Raw genomic sequence first — 23,903 nt, 5'->3', positions numbered from 1 at the left:
TTACGTGTTGCGCATTGCAGCTAGGGGGGGGGGGGTAGTGGTTCGTAAGGAAGAGGAAAAGGGCACCTAATTTCTGTCCACCTATAGGCGACACGGCACCGTGCCTTGAAGGGGTGGGGGTAAGGAGGGATAAAAAGAATAGAAGGAAATATATGAAGAAGTAGAGAGGCAAGCGACGAAAAATAGACGGAGATAGCAATGTGGTGATCCGGTCGAAGCAGTCCAAGGGCGGGGCACCACAATGCGAGAGCTGCACGGCGTCAGGAGACCGCGGAGGGCGAACCAGTCGGAGGCAGATACGCTGGCGTCGGAGATCACGAGGGCACGACTGTCCAGCTTGAAATCCTGCGAGCGAATCCCATTGGAGCTGGTCTAGCAGTAAGCGGCCGCGGCTGGCGGTGGCATGTGTGCCTCCCCAGGTCTCGTGCTCAGCCGTGGCGGACAATATCCGTGCTCTGCGCCACGTTACTGTTTACGCAGTGTTCTCCTGGGAGTTACTGTACTCTTAGCAAAGTTTATAAATCCATTTGTCCATCACGGGGTTTCAACAGTGCGTAGAACGAGTGCATATCCATATGTCGTGCGGCGGATGACGCGGATGAAGCAATTAGTGTTCAGCGAAATTGCATTGGGCACCATGACGAAGCGGAACAACGACGAACGCCTTGCAGGTCAGTGATGGTTGGGCAGTGCTCCTGCTTGTGACAACGGACGACGCTGCTGAGCCCAGCAAGACGCAGTGAGGACCATGTGCACATACGTAGTTTCGTGTTGTGTGTGTACAGTAACGACTTGCATGTGCGTATTAAAACACCTTTTCTCTTCCGCTTCGTATACTCTCCCCAAGCATTGCATGTAATCTCAACGTAACAGCAACCGCATTCAAGTATCACTTGCACCGTGCTCAAAGTCACCACGGTCACAGAATGCTGACGCCGGTGAGTTTCACGCGGAACACGGACACAGCGGCCGGACGCTGCGTCGGCCGCGTGGCGGAATGCAACCGTAAAGGGCGCATGACCGATCGTGTTGTCTGTACAGTTGCTGAATTAATGACGTGAAAACACTCACCGTTGTCAGTGCATCTAGCGCGCGTTTTCTTGTACATGCTTCATTGTCGGTGAGCTGTTACTTGCTGTTAATACTGGGACGAAATGATTTCGCCGAAGGTGTCGCGCTGGCCCAGAGTGTTGAGCCCCGTTCCATTAGTTTCAGATCGTCACGACACGCGCGCTGCGCAGCTCACGTGATTTCCGAGCCAGAGAGAGAGTCGTGGCTTCTGTTTTACATTCGGATGTAAACAAGAGAGGAGAATCTGCCCAGTCAATATGGCCGACTTCCAGCTCCATCACGGCTCCACAACGAGTGACGTCAGGGCCTCTCCTACCTTTCCTTCCACCGTGATAGTGGGTATCCAATGATGTCACAAGATACCATAGAGTTTCCCAAAATTAACTAGAGAGCACTCTGGCACTGCGATCGTTCAGCGACCATGGAAATTATGGGTAGTACACACATTTGCCTAGTCTTCGTACTTGCGGGCGCCGAATCGTACTTGCGGCTTCGTTTATTGCTGGTTACGGTTTTGTTTTGAAAGAAAGAACAAACCCTTGTGAACCTAGAGACAAGATTCAAAATGGTAAGCCTAAAAAAAATAAGGTTGTGAAGCGCAAACGATGAATATTTGCTAATATATGTTTTCCTGAGAAAACAGCTTCAAGCCACACGAACAGACACGGAGCCAGAAGCAGGCCAGAAGTACGAAAATCAGACAAATGTGTGTACTACCAATCATTCCCATGCTCGCTGAAGCGCCGTGTGTGGCAGCTCCCATAGACACTTGCGCCAGAGTTCCCTCTAGTGTATATTGAGAAACTCTATGCAAGATACCGTCACCGATGACGTCACGAGATCCGCTGCACCCCGCCACGGCTGGCGGGAAAAGCAAGTTCACGATGGAGCTGACAAAATTTAACTGTGCTCGTGTTGTCGTCACCTAGTTGAAGAAAGCATGCGCTGCATCCATGAGCTGGGATAGGCGGGGTTCTTGAGAAAAAACACGGAGGAAGGAAAGGTAGGAAAGGGCATGCCCAGTCGGTGCGGGGCGTGAAAAATGTGGCGGAAATGACATCATGGCGGCCATATTCACTAGGCACAATGGCAGCGTTGTTATGGTTACGTGTTGCGCAGTGGAGCTGGTCTAGCAGTGAGCGGCCGCGGCTGGTGGTGGAATGTGTGCCTCCCCAGGTCTCGTGCTGAGCCGTGGCGGACAATATCTGTGCTCTGCACCGTGTTATTGGTTGCGCAGTGTTCTCCTGGCAGTTACATTACTCTTAGCAACGTTTACAAATCCCTTTGTCCATCACGGGGTTTCAACAGTGTGTAGAACAAGTGCATATCCATGTGCCGTGCGGCGGATGACGCGGATGAAGCAGTTAGTGTTCAGCGAAATTGCGTTGGGCACCATGACGAAGCTGAATGACGACGAACGCTTTGCAGGTCAGTGACGGTTGAGCAGTGATCCTGCTTGTGACAACGGACGACGCTGTTGAGCCCAGCAATACGCCATGAGGACTATGTGCACATACGTAATTTCGTGCTGTGTGTGTAGAGTAACAACTTGCATGTGCGGATTAAAACACCTTTTCTGCTCCGCTTGGTACACTCTCCTCCAGCATTGCATGTAATCTCAACGTGACAGCAACCGCATTCAACTGTCACTAGCACCGTGCTCTAAGTCACCACGGTCGCAGAATGCTGACACCGGTGAGTTTCATGCGGAACACGGACACAGTGGCAGGACGCTGCGTCGGCCGCGTGGCGGAATGCAACCGTAGAAGGCGCACGACCGATCGTGTTGTCTGTACAGTTGCTGAATTAATGACGTGAAAGCACTCGCCGTTGTCAGTGCATCTAGCGCGCGTTCTCTCGTAGTTGCTTCGTTGTCGGCGAGCTGTTACTCCCTGTTATTACTCGGACGAAGTGATTTCGCTGAAGGTGTCCTGCAGGCTCAGAGTGATGAGCCCCGTTCCATTAGTTTCGGATCCTCACGACACACGCACTGCGCAGCCCACGTGCTTTCCGAGCCGGAGAGAGAGTCGTGCCTTCTGCTTTACATTCGGATGTAAACAAGCGAGGAGAATTGGCCTAGTCAATATGGCCGTTTTCCGGCTTCAATCCGGCTTCACAACGAGTGACTAGAGGTGTGCGCCGACTCGTCGGCGCGCCGCCGCCGACGTTTTTCATCGGCGCAATTGGCGCGCTATTTATGCACCAGTACCGAATTTTCACAGATTTGTATTTTTCTTTTTCATCTTGATTTATAGCTTCTCTTCACAATTATGTAGCCAGTAAAAAACGGGCTTCTTAGTTATCTTCATCCAGCTTCAGAGACCGAGAGTACCACTATGAACAGCGGCACAAGTTCGGTGGCCGCCGCATGAAATGACATAATGGACAAATTGACAAAAAATAAATATAATATTGTGTAGTTCTTCACCTAACGCGCTGCATTCGTGCTGCACTGCTACCACTTCATTTCTTCTGTGTATACGCCCTGTTTCGGGCACGATTATAGGCTGCCATCTTGGACTGATAATGATGCCGTTTTACATCCATATGAATATTATATATACGTTGATGGTAGCGTCATGGAAGCTTGATGGGAGCTTCTGAGAGCTGGTTCAGAGCGTCTCGGTGCTCGCGCTTTACGCCCTGGTCTTTCAAAAATTCTCTGCAGGAGGAAACAATGGACAGTTTGCAATGATCTGCTAGACAGCTTTTGTGTAAGGTTAGTTTTTCAAACAAGAACTCTCGTTCACAGGCTGCTTTTCTCACTCATTTCATTTTTGCCATTCCTTTTTTTTTTTTTTGAGATCTTGTGCTCGCGTGCCTTCGCTGGAATTTGGAGAGGTGACATTTTGTTGTAGTCGCGTGCTCAAAATGAGAAATAAAAGCAGTCTGTGAACGAGAGTTTTTGGTTGGAAAACAAACCTTACAGGAAAGCCGCCTTGCAGATCACTGTAAACTGACAGACTGCATGTCAATTCAGTTCAGGGCAGTCCCAAGAAATTGTCGTCTTCATCTCTGTCCGCCAAAAGGGGGGGGGGGGGTGTAGTTAGAAGAAGGCGCCTAATTTCTGCAGCCCAGCAGGGAGCGCAGGGCGCAGCGAATAAAGATTAAAAAATCGCGGGAAGAAGAAAGAGAGAAAAAGTCAAACACTGCCTTCTTTTCAACCAAGGAAAGTGAGAAGGTGCACGTTCAGTTCGTCACACGGCGAAAGAGAAACATAACGTAGGTCACAGTGCAATAATACGCACAACACATCACAGTGCAATAACATTGCATCGCATGCGCAGAATAGGGTCTGCAGCGCTAGGCATGCTAGGGCTTGTGAGAATGGAAGACTTACAAGCACCACGGAGTGTGGGAAACATACCTGACCAGGGATCCCAAGCTCTCGGCCAATTGTTCAGCGCGTCTCGTGGCACGTCGAACAAATCAAGCAGCCTCGATTTCAAACAGCTCGTCCTAGGCCGTCAGTCAGTCAGGCATGTCCAAAGAGTTTTTGACGAGGGGAGCCAACAGCCCTAAAGAATTCGAAGAATGACTTTCGCGTTGTCACCGCTTTTGGCGCACCTCGAAAGCGTTGATCCGGAACAAATCAGGGTAGGCTTAGCTGCAATCGTCCCTCGCGTCCAAGCGGTGCCTAGCCAGGGAGGCCGATCTTAACATTTTTTACAGACACACGCACATAAGCACGCACAGTTTCACTCCAAGAGGGAATTGGTAGCGGTCGCAATGACGTACGTAACGTTCATCTACTATAAAAAGGCATGCAGTGTGTGCGATAGCTTTTTTTTTTAAGTCTTGTAATTCTAGTATATTTTCATAATATAGCCGAGGTATGAGGCGGTTGTTACTCGCATATATTTGGGTTAAAGTACTACAAATATTTATTCGCCGCGCATGACTTCTAGAAATGATACTCCGAGAAAAAAGAAATCGCTCCAACATTTTTAAAACTAAGTTTGCTCGTGGGAGTGTTTGTTCTCTGTCTGCGCTTTTCCATGGTTCATGAGTGTTAAGCCCCGCTGCCGCTTCTATAGAATGGTGTACAATAAGCCGTATCAACGCAGTTACAGGAATTTCTACAGACTACCAAGCATACGATCACCAGGCATTTTCCCTCTGGCATATTTTGATTAAAAGAAGCGACATATTTTTGCTGAAAAGCCAATTTATGCACTGGGGCCCGGTGCACAGATGTTGCATGTTGTAACTCTTGATAATGGCGAGTGCGAAGACGGCAAGTAAAAGCCTTTATGCTATTGTCTGTGCATCCGGTGTAACGAAAACCTCTAGTCTTGAGAATGTTGGGTTAAACCATGCACTTTGCCCATTGCTATTTTTCATCATGGCGTTTCTGAATAAAATTTTTGAGTGGTGCTATGTGGAGCATGCGGCAGTAGTGCCGATGTGCTATTTGGTGCTGGTACAAAGAGAAAACTAGCTTGTATCTCTTCTTCAATGAGTCCTTTAATTAACCCTATTCTAGGGGACTGCATAGAAGACTATACGCCTGACACACTTGGAAAAGTAAAGCACATCACAAGAGACCACTTCTGCTAATTGAAGGACTTATAGACCATCACCATCTAGACTGTGGTGTTCTGCAGAAAGATGTTGAGCAGAGATGTTGACATTGTGAAAGGATACCGACGTGTCAAGCTCCTCGTTAATTACACCCGAAGATTTATAAATTGATACAGCACAACGATCATGCAAAGAATCCGCGAAAATAAAAAAAGGTATGCTTCGCGGCGGATAAGTTGTAATTAAAAACCAACACATTATTACTGGTTAATTAAACATGGTCCTTCAAATACTTTTCAGTTAGTTTATAACTGTGAGTTCTCTGCCATGGAAAATTTTTTTTTTAATTTTATGGATTCTTCGCTTTTGTCACACAGGTTGGTATCACTTCCCAGTAAGCGGAGAGCTGCACGTGGTTTAAATGCACCTGGGGAGGGTTCGCATTTATTGTTGACCAAAGCTATAATAATGTGGCACTCGAAATGCCGAAAATCAAAATGACGAACTTTTGGAATGCCGAAATTTAGAACACCGAAAAATCAAAAAGCCGATTATACAAGATACCGAAAGTGTAAAATGTAACAAAATCAAAACACCTAACTATCCAAACGCCGAAATATCAAAATGTCTGCGTCAAAATGTCTGCCGCGCGAGATTAGGAAGAATATGGGAGGGGCGCTCGGCGAGAGGGCAAAGTGGCGTGAGAGAGGATACCAGCAGAGGGAAGCGCAGGAGAGAGCGAAAGGTGTGATCGTCACGGTTTCGATAATCAAATGCGTCTAACTCGACTATAACTTCACTGTTTCAAAAAATTCTTACAGCTCCGTGTTAGTGGTACACTTGTGCACAATTTCCTTACCACCACTGAATTTCGACCTCTGGGTGGTTTAGGGGCCCTTCAAGTGAGCATATTAATTTACCTGCACCCCGATAAATTATTTTTCAAGTTTGAGAGCATGTTGCTGAGGCTTATCAGGGCTACGTATGGTAAATTTCTAAAGCATGACGAGCCTACTACATTTTCAATCCGGTCATAATTTCTTCGATACTGATTATCGATTTTTCTGGCTTTGCTACAAACCAAGAAAGCGATACTAGCAGAAATATACTTGTGCAAGCGTTATTTGGTTTCTTATTAAGGTAAAAAAATTACGGCATATTCACGGGGTGAATGATGATGAATGGGCGAAGCTCCGGAGGGATTCATCGGTAAACTGTGAATCTTCCGTGTAATTCGCCCAGTCGATCATCATGTAAAGACGTGAGAAACGCTGTGTGTGTATATACACAAATCAACTTTTATTTGTTCTTAGACGATGGATGGCTTGCGATGTCCCTTGCCTCGCGCGCTCGCACATCGGGATTCTGTCTGCGAGCGCGCGCTGCTGCCGCCTTGCGCTCTCTCCGCTGTGCAGCCTTATCCATCCGGCAACTCCGAGCGCGCGCCAACAGCGAACGGATTTTATTACAACGCTCCCCCTAGCGTACGTCGCCGCACTAAATCGAACGATTGCCTTCAACCAATGACACGCGCCATATGTGACATCATTCCTATTTTATAAGATCTCGCGTCTTTCATCAACTACAAGTACCACTTTCTAGTTTATAACATCTTGCATCTTTTCATCATCAGCTACAAGTACCACCATCTAGTAAACACTACAAGAACTAAACGAGAGGTGGCTACATACAGGAGACGGTACCGCCATCTAGTGAACACTGCAAGAACTAAACTAGAGGTGGCTACATACAGGCTACAGGGGACGCACAGCCCACGCCCTAAGGAGCTTCGCCCCTAAAAGTCGTAGGTAAAGGGGTGGTCGAAAGTTCTTAGGCAGCACCGCCCACCCGAGCAGCAGCCACTAGGTGCTGCTGCTGCTCGGGTGAGTTACATGACACTCAAACCTCGATATAAAGGATTATGGATTATAACTAAGTGAATGAAGAAAATCTCTGTGGCAGATACGGCATTACAAATGTATCTTATAATGAATTTTCGGACATAACAAAGTATTCTTGGAGCAGGTGTAACTTTGTAATAATGAGGTTTGAGTGTATCTGTCGGTGTGCTATAGAACATTTATGAAGGAGAAAAAGAAAGGAAGAGGAATGCATTTGAAGGTTAGCGTCCATCTCATATGCCCAAGGATGATTTCGCTTCTAGTTAAACTGTTGATGTTCATGACACTGCAGACGAATTATTCGCATGCATTAGCAAGATTCTGCTTTTCGACCGGACGGAGCGGCCTGGGAACTGTTGACCGACCCTGTATCTAAAGCATTTCCATGTAACAAGGGACAGGAGAACGCTTGCATAAGTAGGTTTCTTCTGATATCACCTTCTTGGTTTGCAGCACTAAAAAGTCTTTGGTAATTAATTAGTATCACATAAATTATCACCAAATTTGAAACGTAGCAGGCTCGTTATGCTTTACTCAAGTATGCAAGCCTTTCTCGCGGCTTGCAAAGATTGGCCACGCAAGTATTCTGCTGTGGAAAAAGCGAGAGCTTGTGTCTGTATGAGCGCGTTAAGATCAAGAGATCCCGAACTGGGAAAGCACATAAGTGACACGTACGAGAGGCAGAAGGCGTAAATAATACACCTGCAACAAGAAAACGCTTTCACATAAGGCGCACAAAAGGTCCATTTTAATGTCAAACATATCCGCTGCTCGTAACAGCTCATCTTCCCTTACATGGATGCAGCAAGGCTTCTGCCTTTTTGTGTTGTAAGAACACCTGCCAAACTTTCATTTTGTTTTATTCAGAAATCGAACACCATTTCTCATAGGCAAAGAGCTTGACCATTTAAATATGTAAATAATATTATGAGGTTAATGTACCATAAGAGCAAACTGATTTATGAGGAACTTGATAGCAGAGGACACGGGATTAATTTCCACTGCCAGATCATTTTAACGTCTACTCAATGTGTTATACACTGCGTTATTCCATTCAACCCTCAATAAAAATGAGGCTGTTATCGCTGTATTTTGATTCAGCAATGTCACGCACAGAAATACATCATTATTACCGAGTTGCTATGACAAAAATCTTGGTATTTCCGATGCTGAGGTTTCACCTCAAAAGCACTAAGAAAAATCTAACTTCTCATCGACACCATGCAGCAATCCAAAAAAATTTTCAGCAGGGTCAGGAAGAGTCCAAACACACTAGAGTTCTGTGTAAGCATGTCACGTCATAAACCAGCACCGAAGCAACTTCTTATGAGATTGTTTGTGCTGCAGTCTGCAATAACTCTTTATATTAAAAAACGAACGATGTAGCCTTTCCCCGCCACACTTTAATTTCCAGTGCCCTGCCTCATATCCACTTTAGAGTCAGATCCATTCTGAGAATCCATTGCCGTGAAGACTTCAAGGCTGTCTTGAAAAGTTTGCTGTCTTGTGCTTCATTCTTGATACACACAATGCCTGACACAACACATCAATAGTTTCAAAAAGCTGGTCCTGCCACTTGTTACAAGAACTAGTCCATCGTGGACACCCACCCAGTCCTTCAGAAAGGTTCGCCCTCATCGCTCCACGAGTCTGGCATGCCTTCCTGATAGGCGTCCAGCGCCTGCTCGCGGTCAACGCACGACGTCCACCAGAGTATCGTGCGGTCGTTCGCGCCACTGAATGCCTCCAGGGTGTCGCCGCAGATGAGCACGCAGTTAGCCTGTCCAAAGTGAGCCCCGCTGAGTGCCTGCAGAGGCTGCTTTCGCACCAGGTTCATGAAAAGCAGGCAGTGGCCGGATGGAAGCAGGGCCACCTCCTGAGTTGCGGACATTTGCATGGGTGACCTGAAAGGAAAGAGACAGGGCCAAGCGGGGGGGGCAGTGAGTGCAATCCTTCATTCCAACCTGCCTTTCAGAATACAAGGAAATAAGGCTGAAGACTGCAGCAATGCCAGAGACGTCCCAAGAAATACTGAATGCGAGCGAGCGTCATCAGTCTTAAAATTGAGGATTTACGAAGCTGCCCAGTTAGGAGGAAAAAGAAAGTGCACTGGTTCCTTTGTTTTCAACAAGCTTCCTGACATGCGAAATTTTCAGGTATACAAGAAAAATGGCTGTGGATAAGCTCAGCTAGGCCTACTCATGCAAGAAAGCTTTAAAAGTAGGCTTGTGCAAATATTAGAGCACTTTGAATATTCAAACGAATAGGTACAAGAATACAAGGTACTCTTGCAGGTACAATAGATACAATAGATACAAAAAAAACCTGCATGCAACCACCCTGTAAAGGTGGTTTCACTACAGTGGAAAAGTGCTCCACTGTGAATACAGCTTTTCAAGAAAAAAAATCGACACCACCACGAAGCCCCACTTCAAGGTTAAATGAACAAATTACCCTCACATCGATTCTTCCAGTTGTAAGTTTAAAAGCTTCTTATGCTGGCATATATGCTCATTTTAAAACTTACCATATTTTACAGGTTATCACTTGCACTCTACAGAAAGTCAAATCCTGCAGGTATTTAAAGTTACTCCAACATCCTTTCATTTGCACATGCTTTGTGTCAAAACAAGGCCCAAGCAATGAATGCGATAGCAACACATCAGTTTCTTATGCGAAGTAACACATCAAACTGTTATACGGAGTAAGGCTAGGATATTCAGGAACCATACAAAATGTAGTGAACATAGTCGAATGTTCGTTGAGCCGCAGCGTTTCTCGCACGCGCAGCAGTGCTTTATTCCTGTGTCTAGGCACATATGTGAGCCCGCCTTGCTTCAACTAGAATTCTGTCGGAGCTGTTTTGCAGGTGTTCGTACAACATGTGGTCGTATCAGAAAGGCCAAACTACACACAGCGGTTTGGCCGGCGTTTGTGCGGCATTTCCTCGCTGGGAGTCAGTTGATGTCGACAATACCGCTGATGATAGCGAAAGGTAAAGTTTGAATGCATTTCACCAAAACCTCCAACTACGATTATCCTAGACATCAAGTGTAGGCTTCGGTGTCGGAAGCAGCTGGATGATGGGAAAAGCTTGCTCATTGGCTCCTTTCTTCATATTCCCCGCCGCGGTGGTCTAGTGGCTAAGGTACTCAGCTGCTAACCCACAGGTCGGGGGATCGAATCACAGCTGCGGCGGCTGCATTTTCAATGGAGGAGGAAATGTTGTAGGCCCGTGCGCTCAGGTTTGGGAGCACGTTAAAGAACCCCAGGTGGTCGAAATTTCCGGAGCCCTCCACTACGGTGTCTATCATAATCATATGGTGGTTTTGGGACGTTAAACCCCACATATCAATCTATCTATCGTTTCTTCATACTGTATTTACTCGCATAATAAGTACACTTTTTTTACAGGAAGTCCAACTCCAAAGCTTTACATTGAAAGAACCACGTTAGCAATGAAACTAGCAAGCAAAAAAAAAACTACGAAAAGAAAGCACCATCACGAAAATTCGCCGATTAAGTTTCCGCGCTGACGGGCTTCAGAGAGAGAGAGAGAGAGATTTTATTAGAAGGCGGAGAGGTCGGAAAGAGCTAGTTCGCTCTAGCCTGCTATTCTACACAGGGGATAAGGGAAGGGGCAAGGAAAGAGGGATGAAGGATGACGATGGGGACAAGAAGAGGTGGTGCGTATATACAGTAGCCACTTAGCATAGTACCCTACAGTCTAGTATCTAGTCCAGTGTTTTTGATGAAGTCGAAAACAGCCTTTGTAGCAGTTTTTGACACTGTTTGGTCATTCATTGCTGACAATATGTTGCTTTCACTCAACGACGTTCATCCGATGCTTGCCAACGTTGCAGTTAGCATTTTTCTTTGCGCCACGTATAATGCACAGTTACAAAATATGTGAGCTAAAATTTGGCGCACTACTTGGCAGCGCTCACAATTCAGGCTGTCCATACGGCCGATTAGGTGGGTGTAGTGACGAGTGAAGGCGACGCCCAGACGAATCCGGTGCAGTATATTAGCATGTCTTCGGCTGATTTTAGCTGAAAGACGAAAAGTCATATTGGTGTCTGTTTCCCGCAGACGCTTGTTCCGATGATCTGGTAGCGACCAGCAAGTGGCAGCGCATTCGCGCATGAGCAATCTCAACAATGCGTTGCCATCACTTCGCGAATACAGTACTTTGATGTACATAGGAGCGTTGTATACTGCCACTCTTGCTTCGCTATGAGCTGTTTCGTCGCCAACCAGGTCGCAGTGTCCCAGAATCCATTGAAGTGTAATCAAGTGACCGCTTCAGAGCGTATGTGTAGTGAGGCCTTGAAGGGGTGGTGTCACAATATTTGCAGCTTGCACACTCTTTGCGGCAAGCCTCGACTATAGCTCCAACAAGCACGATACATGCACCAAGATTAATTTATTCTCACTAAATAGTTTATCCTATTACCCTATGGATGAGGACAATTTTCAGTTTCGGTTTGTGGCCAACGAGTAGGGCAGCGATGTAGCAGTGTAGGTGACTTCATACGATCACACAAAGCTTTCACAGGCATGTGTGGCACGTCTGCCTCCGCACACGTGCCACACAAGCACTTGCAGAACAAATGTGCCACTAGCTGCAGCAGCCGCGATGCTTTGCCGGTGCGTACCTGCCGTGGCGGAAGCCCAGAGGTCACTCACCTTATTACAGATATGGTGCGACATCACTACAACTTTCGTTGCCCTTCCTATAAAGCTACGTCAGTATTGGACACGCTCGCGATATGCCTCGATTAGGAGAATGAGCATTTAGGTACACTTGGGAAGTGACTTAAAATATATTCTAAACGTTTCCCGAGTACGACCATTCATGTGGAGTGTCCTTGCCTATACAAACAAAACCCACACGGCATCTTACTATAGCCTTGAATATGATGGCACCATTTCATTAAAGGGGCCCTGAAACACTTTTTCAAATATCCATGGAATGAATTCACTGGAAGAGCTTATTGCCTTACGAATTCAACACTGCAAAAGTTTTAAGAATCAGTCGAGTACAAGCGGAGTTGCAAAGATTTGTCACATGCTGCAATTGCATTCTCTCTTCTCTCGTCTTGATGAAAGCGATGGAAGCTAAGCTGAGAGGGGTGACAGGGGCAAAGAAAACATGTCACCTGCACCTTGTGACCTTCAGCACTTTTTTTCTTAGAATGTGCGGTTTTTTCTGTGTGATCGCGCACGCATGCATGGACAAGTCGCGGCCTCCTGTGGTGATCTCCGTAATGACCAAGCGCGCCATATTCAATTCAGCCAATGGCTAATAGATGGGCTTGCTACGAGTGATTTTTGAGCATCTTCTGTCATTTGTCGAGATAAGAGAAAGCAATTTTTAGCTGACTTTGATAATTTATTGTGAATTGCAGGCTGCATGCTACGCTATAATATTTGGCTCGTGTCTTGTCAGGAGTCCACAACCAATCAGCAGCGTTTTCTGACCGTGCTCAAAAAGTGTTGCAGGGCCCCTTTAAGAAGTTTGTGCACAGTTTACACTTGCAGCACGTTGCTAGACAACTAAGAAGTAACAACCGTGACAGTGGTTAATTCACACTCACCCTGTGGATACATATGTGTTCTTTTCTAGCATCCTTCTTGGTGTATAAGCAGCATGCTTCCAGTGTTGAGGTGTCAGAGTTGTTCATCAGCGCTTGTCCTGTGTGCTTTTTCTTGTTTTTTTTTTCGTGCGCCCTTTGTGCTTGAGCGACACGTTGCATGTATGGAGTTGCTGCCCATCTTTGTGTGACATAATTTCTTGCTATCGCATTCACTGTTTCACCCTAACACAAAACTAACTTCATTTTTTTTTCACATGCATTTTGCAAAATGGGACCATGTGCGCCCACGCCACATTGCTGCTTCGGATATGGGAGTTTGACAAGTTGACACACTAATCTACTACATTTAAGAGACCGCGGTGTCGATATGAGAGTGCACTGTCCTGCTCACGAAATTCAAGGACTTTCAAGGATGGCAAAAAAAATTTCAGGACTTCAAAATGCATTTTCCAAATTCAAGGAAGGGCTTTCAAGTACTATTTCAAGGACCTGTACACACCCTGTGTAAATAGTGAATGTATGTACCAGTAAAAGGGGAAGCTGATGCAAAAAAAAAAAAAGAGTACAACATAAGTTACATAACTACACAGGCCTGCTATGTCATGCAGACCATCCATGTTATCCTTAAACTAGATGATAGTGGCGACCATGCTACCCAGGCTCCACCTAAACCACCAGAAGGTGCTAGTGACTTGCCGACAGCCATGCGTTCGCACTATTCGAAACACTAAAGAGAAGCAAGTTGGCTCACATGCAGCAGGCGAGTCCCGAGTGTGCCCTGCTCAATGTGCACTTCGCCACGTCCCACAGCTTGACACGGCCATCCCTGCCCATGGTCAGGAGTTGCAGGCCGTCGGGCAAGAAAGTCATGGCTGTCGTGCCACCCTTGTGGCCCTGCAATGTTGCCAGGCAGGTGCGTGCGCTCCTCACGTCCCACAGGATCACCTGCGTGCCGCACAAACAGTGGTCGAGCGAGTCTCTGTTCCAGGTATAAGAAGAGTTCAAGCTTCCCCTTCCTTCCTATCTCTCTCTCAGCCGTTCTTTCTCTATCTCTTTCACTTCCTATACTATCTTTTGCTCTCTCCTCTCCTCAACTTCACTTCCCTATCCCAGCCTTTTGGTATATACCATACACTCAAAGCCTCATTATAAAAAAGTTGCATCTTACACAAAATTAAGTTTGTTATATCTGAACATTCATTATAAAATATATATTTCTATCGCTATATCTCCTGCGAAACTATTCTTCATTTATATATTTGGTTTTAACCAATACTTGGTTATACTGATCCAGAAGAGGAAGATGATGAACATGGTGTGCGCCAGTGCATGGAAACGACAGTATTCTGTTGATGGATGATATCCAACGACTGGCATAAATAGCCCTGCTATAAAAAAAAAAGGAGGTGGAACTCGCCATGAAACATGACGCGGTCCTTAGATTAAAAAGTTGGCACCAACTTTACTTGCGAATCTCAACAACGTGGTGCAGAGTATTTAGGAATAGTTGGGACTAAATATTCAGTACAGCCAGAAGAGTGGATGATGAGAAGCCATCAACATGTTTGCAACCTTGGGGTGTTATTAGAAACGGTGCATTAAGATCAGATGCCTGGCTACACTGATGCCCATAATATAGGGTGTGCCAACCCACATGGTGGTGCCACCTGCACCCGAAAATTCTGCCGACAGCATGCTTCTGTTCGTGTTTGTACTCATAGGAGCAATAGAGCACGGGATCAGGTGAAGAAAACAGGCTTCTATGTTATGTCCCCTCTGCATCTGGAAAGGTCTGTCAGCAGTTAGGCTTGGCTAGACTGCCATCGGCAAGCCAACTTTCCAATCCTTTCTGATAATGCCGACCATATGGCTGTGAATTTGTGGCATGTGTCTAATTTGCTACTGTTTCCACGACTCGTATTGGCACGGCAAGGCACTAACAACTCATCATCACCAGGAACAGACTTTTTGCTTGCTCCTCGGAAGGCACCTTACTTACAATGCTTTTGCATGTCCTTGATAGCATTTTTTTTTTTGTTGACACCCGTGTGCACGCTCACAACAAATACTGCCTATAACAAAAAGGTGCCCAATCTGTCATAAAGTTTGACATTATTGTATAGGACAGGTACAAAAAGACACATATCAATCCCTTGTGTCTGAAGAATATTCAACTTTTTATGGAGCTTTAGCATCATGTTGAATCTTTAAACAAAGATCCCTCTGTAAACACTAACACATTAAAAAATCAGAAGATTTCTCTTAGGTTCGTACTGCATTCAAATGTACGCAGACGTTCTCAATCGAGGAGACACATGTTGTATCAGAGAAGATGTGATCAAGCAAAATGAAATAAAAGTTCAGGGGAAGACCGAAACATGGAACGAGAATGTGTTAACCTAGGAATATTACCAATGAGAACTAACAAATAATAATGCCAGAGAGAGTATAGTGGATGTCGTTAGAAGTAATTGTAATGTGAAGAAAGAAGAAGAAACGAAAACATAACTTGCTGCCGGCAGGGACCGAACCAGCAACCTTCGAATAATGCGTCTGATGCTCTACTACTGGGCTGCACGGGGGTCCTCCCCCCATCCAATTTATAGGATATATATATATGCATTTAACTGCAAGAGCGTCAGTCAGCGCCACCTATTGCCATTAGGGAGAGTGCGGGACACTTTTTTTCTGCCTGTTTGGCATTACGTAGTATGTGATCTCATTACGTGATGGCAGCTGACCAATAATCCCTCGCATACCACCTCAAGGCATGAAGTCTGCCAGAACGAGAGCGTCTCTCTGAATGAAGGGTGTAGATTTGATGGCTCGTTTTTCTTTGTTAGACACAGTATTATTGAGAAATATGAATATAGCTTGATGCAATGTTTCAACAAACAAACTTTCTTCATTAGGACACACGGTCAAAACAGCAGCTGCAGCAATATTCCTCGTTTGTTTCGTCACCATTTCACTCTGAATATCACATTGTTAGGGGCCCCACAGGTGTGAGCTTCATAAAAAGAACTGAAGTAAAGTTGCAAAGCTTACCGAACCATCTCGGGATCCCGAGGCCAGAAGGTTCGGAGTATGTGGGTTCCAGCGGACCGCAAGCGCACTGGCCGCGTGACCCCGCAGCTGCTGGCACGCTTTGCCCGTTCGCATGTCCGCCAACACGACCCAAGGTTTTTTGAATCCCACTGGAAATAAGCCACAACTCACAAATCTATCGCAATATGAAAAAAGTGTACATAATACAAGGAGTCCATATATGCATGAATCAACATGCTAAAAGATGGTACACTCAAACCTCATTAAAACACAGTCTTACAAAAAAATAGGTTCATTATAACCACAAATTCATTATAAAGATTATTCCTAACACTGTATATACTGCAAGACTACTTCTCATTTGCTTCGTTATAACCGGTATTTCGTTATATCTGTGTTTGTTATATTGAGGTTTCAGTATTGACAACATCTTTCAAATAAGCTGTTTCACAATCCGAACAGGTTACGAAACACCGCAAAGAAAAGCACTTTATTAGTGCTTCAAAAGACAACAATGTCCTAATTTCTTCCCTGCACGAAGAACACTCGCGTCAGTTGAACATTCTTGCCACTGGCATGTGTGCACACGAATATTTATTTTACTTATTAATTGATACTGTGGATCCCATTAGGTATCATTAGAAGAAGCGCATATTAACATGTTATAATATAACAATACCAATAGAAAACATTTAATCACAAGGAAAGAAGATATTAGCAGTTAACAAGGTAAACAAGAAAACGTAATAGTGCATCATAATAATAGTACATTGAGCCTAATATCATCCCACATTTTCTCTTGACGAAAATGGTGTTTCTTGTTTATGGCAGACGGGATAATTTATAATTATATAGGCGAAATCAAGTTTGTCTTTCATGCCACTTCTATGAAACGGAAGTGGAGAACTCGATAGGCATTTGTTATATGATGTTCCTTTGAAGCAATGAGCACCCTGCCTTCTTCAAGGCTTCACACACTTCTAGCTGATGCCACACTCTTCCTTTCATCATTCCCAGTCATCTATCCTAAACTCACACAGCAGGACTCACCGGCCAAGAGGTTGGGTTGCGCCACTTCGACGTGATGGCAGAAAATGAGATCGCTGAGACGGACCAAGTCGACCTGCTGGAGCGCGTTAGTGTCCCAAATTCGAAGGGTGCCGTCCATGCCCGAAGATGTGAAGAGGCCGGTGTCACATGGGTACCAGTGTACTGATGAGACTGAGAAGATGTGCGCCTCGTGCCTGCACAGGACGTTTCCATTACCGAGTCAGCAACATGCATCTAAAATTAATTGCAAATGCGATGGTGCAGGTACGCAGTGGAAACCGCCGACAGCTTTTGTAGGTTAAAGATAAAACCCACGAGGAAAGAAGTGTTCGAGGAAAGGAATCTGTCAGGTTGTGGCAGCACAAAAAAGGAAGTTTTTTTGTTGCACCATGCTCTATGATTGTTGGCAGAATTTTTGCATAGGGAGAGCAAACCAGTGTTGCGTTGCGCCTAGGAGAGGGAGAGCACTGGTATAGCTTGGGTGAGGCCAAGTGCCCTTTTTTACCCCCTCTGCCAACGTCCAATGCCATGATCAAGAGAGTGCCTAGTCCATCTCAATATCTTGCACACTCTTCTACAAATGCAACGGACAAAAAAAAGCACTTATTGTGCTATATATTTCAAGTTTTTCCAGATTTCAACTGGTAATGTCAGGGAAAAGAAGGTATGGATACTTTAGCACATGTCGCTATCAAATGTTGCCATTCTGTGCATTAATTAGGTATTTAATGTTATGTGATTCTAATACTGTCTACTTACCAGTGCTACTGAGTTAATTTTGTACTGTACTGAAGCAATTCTGTGCAACTGAATGCATATATCGTACTAGAGGCTGTGGGGATCTGAGGCGCGCCCGCGTCCATTTCGCGGGCATTCCGCCACACGGCCACACCCTTTTGCTTTCCCGCTCTGTTAACACCAAGTGGCGATAGATGGCGCCACGTGCGGGCACGGCACGCGGTACGCGCGCGCCAAGGGAGCGCGCTTCTCCGTTGGTCGGCGCCGGGTAAGCACGTGTTTTCCTTCGTCCGCGTCCCCTTTGGGAATCGCCGGACTGTAGCCTGCCTGGGGTGGCCTTGGGCACCTCGGCAAGCGTGTTTACTTGAGTGCTAGCTTCGGTAGCGTACGCTAAGCCCACAGCGGTGCCTAGTGCTTGAAGTGGTCGTACCACAACGAGCCGCACTTGCCGTAGGCCTACGCATACGAGGTTTGCTCTAACACTCGCGACCAGGCCCATTGGCCATCGTGAGAGTGCGCAGCATAGCCGCGAGGGACTTTTTCCCGACCGGCGTGTCAAAGCTCGCCATTGCCAGCTGCGACGTACTCGCGGTTTTCCCCTTATTGTGAACGTCCGCGGGCGGGCGCCTTTGCTACCCGCGTCCCGGAAGCAGACGTTGTACTGTTGTTCGGGGTGCCGCCAGAGGCAATAAAGTGTTGTGTACTTTTGCATTAGAACACTGTCTATTTGCCGCGCCGCGCTAAACGCCTTATTAGTTGAGCGTGCGCGGAGCGGTACGCTACACGCGAGTAAACGGAGTAGCGGCCCTGTGGCTCGCTAAGCGTGAACCCGCGGTGATCGTCCGCTGCAGTTAGTAGCGGTGGGGTCACCACAAGGCGTCATCAGGTGATGTTTTCTTTTGAACACTAAGTTTTGCTGCAAGCAGGGTGTTGACAAAAATAAAAAAATAGATAAATAAATTAGATATTGTTCTGCCCTTGAATCTAACTATCAGTACTTGCTTTGAAGTAGTCTAGATGACACCTGTTGATGAGCAGTGCCTCTGAATGGCCAGGAACCAGCAATCCTGAGCTGAAATAAGATGACTAGCCTAGTAAAACATGTCCTTAGCATGAATTACCGACTCTGTAATTTAATGGCATGACAGAAGGTATGCTGACGCGATAACCTTATCGAGACTCCAGAGCGAATGATGGTTTGCCAACTCATTAACTGTCACTCTATGCTGGAGCTATACAATTTGCCACAGCAAAAAGCTGAAAGCCAACTCTTACCACCAAGGAAAACTAACCATACACTTACTGAACTGACATATTCAGGTGTGATTACTTCATTTATTTTGTTGCTCGCAGCTCATAAGTTGATGTAAAAGGCCTTGCAGTTCTAGTACAGAGTGCCTAAACTACTAAACAACTGCAGCCAGTCCTGAAGAAGGACAAGTTGCATGGCTGAGTTTATTGCTTATGCACTCAACGGAGAAACTGGAAGTAAAAAGTCCGAACACAGCCTAATTCTGTTACGCAAAATACGGTAAGCACAAGAGGCATGCTCAACTTTCACATACGCCAAACTGTGTGCGCGAAATTTTGCCACAAATGTCACTGCAAGTTACTATTGTTTGAAGCTGCTGCACTCAAACTGACAGGTACAAAAGCGATGAGAGGACAGACAGTACTCGATGTGCCAACTAGAATGGGCCAATACTAGACATAGCGGAATACCGAACTGCACTTTGATGGTGAGACTTGGAAAGCAGGCACACCAAATCACAAACGACAGGAAAGGAGGCATATTCTTCACCAAAAGAATTGTTCTTTTATACTGACACATTTCATTTTGCACTGAGAACATTCAGATACCTTTTGCTGTTTCAATATGTAATTGTTCAGATAATAAAGAATGCAAGCAGGGCATCTTCAAAGGTAGCTAAAATGGCAACGTATGTAAAAGAACAGGCCAATAAGATTTTATGAAAGCTGCTTTTAGCATGCCGTTGAGGTATGCAGGCGGTGATGCCAAGGTGAGCATATTGTGCTGCTTGCATACACGCCCGCCAGCAGGAGGAGGAGGTGTCGAAATACTAAGAGTGCGACGTGTGTACGCTGCCAACAACCTTATATTGGACCTTGGCATTTATAGGCAAAGATCCCTTGAACTTGAAAGTGCAAGGATGTTAGAGTTACTTACTTGGAAAGTTTGCAGATGGCCTTGCATGTGCGTTTGGTTTTGCCCAAATCGGAGTACAAGTCATGGATGCAGAGGCCCCCATCAGCACCGCCCGACAAGAGGCTGCACACGAAAAATTTCATAACGCTCAGCATTGTCACCTCTGCCGCTCTTAGTAAATAGAGACTTCAGGTTGGGAAAAATAAGCAGTTTATGTATAGGGGGTACTATGCACTGAGCCTTGATCCGCAATGGGGCAAAACCATTGCGCCATTTTCAAGGTCCTTTTGCGCACACTGTCCGCACGTATACAAGTTTCCATATGAATTGCTGACAAAGTACGTGCTGCGAGTTTCTTGCATGTGTAGTGAGCACGCAGATCTCTAAAAAATGGCAATCCCACCGTTAGAGATTCTCGCAGATGATGTCAAGCGCATACCCCCTATACCTGAAGCCGAATCTTGCCCTCACTTCAGTAAGAACTTCATTGAACTCAGTGAGGTGTGGTTGTTGAGAAGGATGACTTATCTGTCCTCATGCATTTACATTACAGCTCCTGCACTAAGGCTGATCCACTCCGCTAAACTGCAGGAATCACGTGACCATGTTGGCAGCTTTGGTGGCAAGTAACAAAGTATTGGGTCTTTTGCTTCACTGCTTGATTGTCCAGTCGTGCAACTCAGTAATGCTGGAGCAAGGAGACTGTATTCTTATATTATGCAGTGACATGAACAGATATCTCATGAAACATATTGCTGACAATGGGCACATCACATGAGTCACGGTCAACATTGGTCATAGCAAGTCACTCCTGGGTCACCGGTTGTGTAATGGTGCGAACAAACTCTCAAAGCTTTATTTTGGACGCTTGCGAATTTTGTCATACTGTCTCATTCACCACCTTCTCATGTCCTTTGAGAGGTTCGCAGGATGACACCTTTTACATGCGGTTCAATAGGCACCGGCAACAAACACTTTCTGAAACTTCAAAAAATGATCCACAGTTCAGCATCAACTAATTGTCTCAACTAAATATTGTTTACAGCGATAGCATGCATTCATATTGCTGTTAGCTCATCGTACTCAGCCTGATCTTTTCTTCAGAAGTCGCACCTCTCTGTAAAGCATAGCACGGAATATTCGCAATGTCCACGGTACTCAAGATGCCAGTGAAAAACAGCAATTAAACGGCTACTGGAATGAGGTTTTTAAAGTGTGGCACGCCCACGCAATCTATTCGTACATGAAACATGGAGCTGCCCTTCGTGAACAACAGCAAAGCCAACTTACTATCGGCCATCAATGGGATCTAGCGACAGGCAGTTGACTCCCGAACCATGAAACAGTTCGAGATCTTGGTGACGGCTCAGTTGGATGCGTTGTAGTCGCCGTTCCCTCTGGGACACTTCGAAGGCGACTCGCGGCACAATGCCACACTCGACACGATGGTCAAGCATAGCGACGGGGACCGCCGGTCAGGAAACGTAACTGCAACACTTATTAGTTCGCAGTCTTTTGGACACTTTGCCACCAGCTCCTGAAGGTATTTCCTCACTGTTCATTCGCACTGTTCCACGTCATTGTCAGTCAGCAACCATCCATCCGCAACCGGCATCTCACAGCTTGCGATGTTGAAGCCGCTCAGAGTCGATACTTCGTGCGGAGAATGCTTCTCGGCGTTCGAAGAACACAAACACTCGACATCACTGCGTTACGGTCTTGACGGTGCGACAAGACAGCCGGAAGACGTCTGAAAGATACGGGCAGTCGTATAAATTTCCATCACAAACACGACAACCGCAACAGAGACGCTTCGTGCTTCGAGCGCTTTCGTACTTGGCTTGACGATTGGCTTGTTGAAACTTGTTCCGACTTTGCGCTTGTCTTGGCTGAATTACCGAATCGATAGTTCAGTGACTTGCACCACTACCATTGCCTCCTAGATTTCTCTTGCCTGCCGGATGAGCGCGAAACGTCCGTCGTCTATGGTAGCGCTGCCTACGTAGGGGTAAGGGTCTTTGTACTTGGCCTTTGAGATAAGCAATTTTGGTGTTTGATACTAACTTCAGAGGCTATGCCTTGTATTGAAGGGTTTGCCTGCTGAATGAGGGATGATGTTCCCTAGTTGTTTCATGGTTGTTTCATCAAGGATGAGGCAATATTTGTACGCCGTCTTCGCGACAGCAGGACCAACGATTGCTTTCATGTGAAACATTTACCGCTAGTTTCTGCTGCATGACACGAGCAAGACACCACAGTACATTAATCAGAACAACCCTGATGCGAGACACTACGACGACCCCGAGGACAGCCGCCTCGAATGGCTCGAGTTAACTTGTCCTATGTATACGGAAGAAATAAAAAACAGGTCACCTTCCCCGCAAATTTTTTTCACCGCAGAAACGTACGAAGCGCTTAGCAACGTACTCCACGGTAGCTTTCATTCGGCATTTGCTTTCAAGAAAGGTGCTTTGCTTTGTGCTCATTAGGAAGTTTAATAGTGACCATATTGAATCCCTGTTCGGTACGTTGAGATGACCACTGGGATCGAATGACACCCTGGACGTGCGATCTGCAATGTCAGACCTGGAGAAGCTGCTGAAAACGGGAATAGCAGCCGTGCCTGAAGGCAGCAACGTACGGCTTATACGAGCAAGAGTCCAGACCAAGCAAAGCGCTCCCTGCAGTAACCCGCACACCCAGGGATCTATCTGAGCTTCCTCGAGGTGCCACAGGCGTTCTCAAGCGTTTAAAGGTGAAAACTGTGCCAGCCATTTTGCAAACCCTGCAAGATACAGCCACCGTATATATGGGCGGCTACATCGCCCGTGTTGTAAGGGAACACATCGATTGTGCTTACTGCTGTCATCTAACGAGTAAAGTTCCCAGCAGCCAGCCGCTGCAACAGTTCACCAGGCAACAGGATAGAAGCGGGCTTCTGTACCCCTTCTTTACGTCCTTGAGATGCTAAGAATGTTCGCTAGCCGTGCACTGCAGGAGGGACCTAATCTCCGAAGGCCCCTAACACCCTTGCTAAATAACGCAGCTGTACCGGCGCTGGTAGATTCAGCCCTTTTGAAATGCGCAATGGGCGATGACTAGCATCGCCAAGACTTGGCTGAACTTGTGTGTTCCCGTTTCATTAAGCACTTGTTGTTAACTACGCCTCAGCTGCAACCGACAGAAGCGATGCGGGCAAAAACTTCCTTCGAAAATTCTTGTCAAGGAAGTACCTGAGGGTGTAATATACCAGCACATTGCTGATGCAGAGCACTACACATATAGTTCCTGAGAAGTCAGCTGACAGGATGAACACGTCAGTCTAAAGAGCTTCCATCGGTAATAACATGTGGGGTTTAAAGTCTCAAAACCACGATATGAATATGGGAGCCGCCGTGGTGGAAGGCTTCAGAAACTTCGACCACCTGGGGTTCTCTAACATGCGCCTGATTACAACCACACGGGCCACAATTTCGCCTCCATCGAAAATGCAGCCGCCGCGCCCGGGATTCGATCCCGCGACCTTCCGGTCATCAGTCGAGTGCCATAACCAATAGGCCACCGTGGCGGGGATGCCATTGGTGATTCCATATGCCAGAGTGCCGCATCCGAAACCAGTCAGTGACATAGGAGAATGCTTTTGCTGACTTCATGAGGCCGGGTATGCCGATACAGCCATTTCCAACAGCTCGCCTGGTATTCAGCATACCGACCGTACCTCGATCGCTTTGAATACCACATACAGTTCCGACTGCCGTCGACATCAGTGCATCTTCGTAGTGAAACACAGCCGGTGACTTTCGT

General features: G+C 46.3%; 1 protein-coding gene across 1 annotated transcript; it reads right to left on the bottom strand.

The window, feature by feature from the left end:
- Positions 1–8,339: 8,339 nt before the first annotated feature.
- LOC119180797 (DNA excision repair protein ERCC-8) lies at positions 8,340–21,909 on the bottom strand. Its single transcript, XM_037431933.2, has 6 exons — positions 21,390–21,909; positions 20,121–20,222; positions 17,195–17,388; positions 16,145–16,293; positions 13,848–14,041; positions 8,340–9,400 (listed from the first exon to the last, which is right to left on the bottom strand). The coding sequence occupies exons 1-6, from the start codon at positions 21,554–21,556 to the stop codon at positions 9,115–9,117; spliced, it is 1,092 nt and encodes a 363-aa protein (XP_037287830.1). The 5' UTR covers positions 21,557–21,909; the 3' UTR covers positions 8,340–9,114.
- Between the last annotated feature and the right edge of the window lie 1,994 nt (positions 21,910–23,903).

The sequence above is a fragment of the Rhipicephalus microplus genome, chromosome 10, assembly GCF_043290135.1.
Source record: "Rhipicephalus microplus isolate Deutch F79 chromosome 10, USDA_Rmic, whole genome shotgun sequence".
Classification (NCBI taxonomy): Eukaryota; Metazoa; Arthropoda; class Arachnida; order Ixodida; family Ixodidae; genus Rhipicephalus; species Rhipicephalus microplus.
Note: the sequence above shows the minus strand (reverse complement) of the source record. Positions and strands in the feature narration are given on the sequence as shown.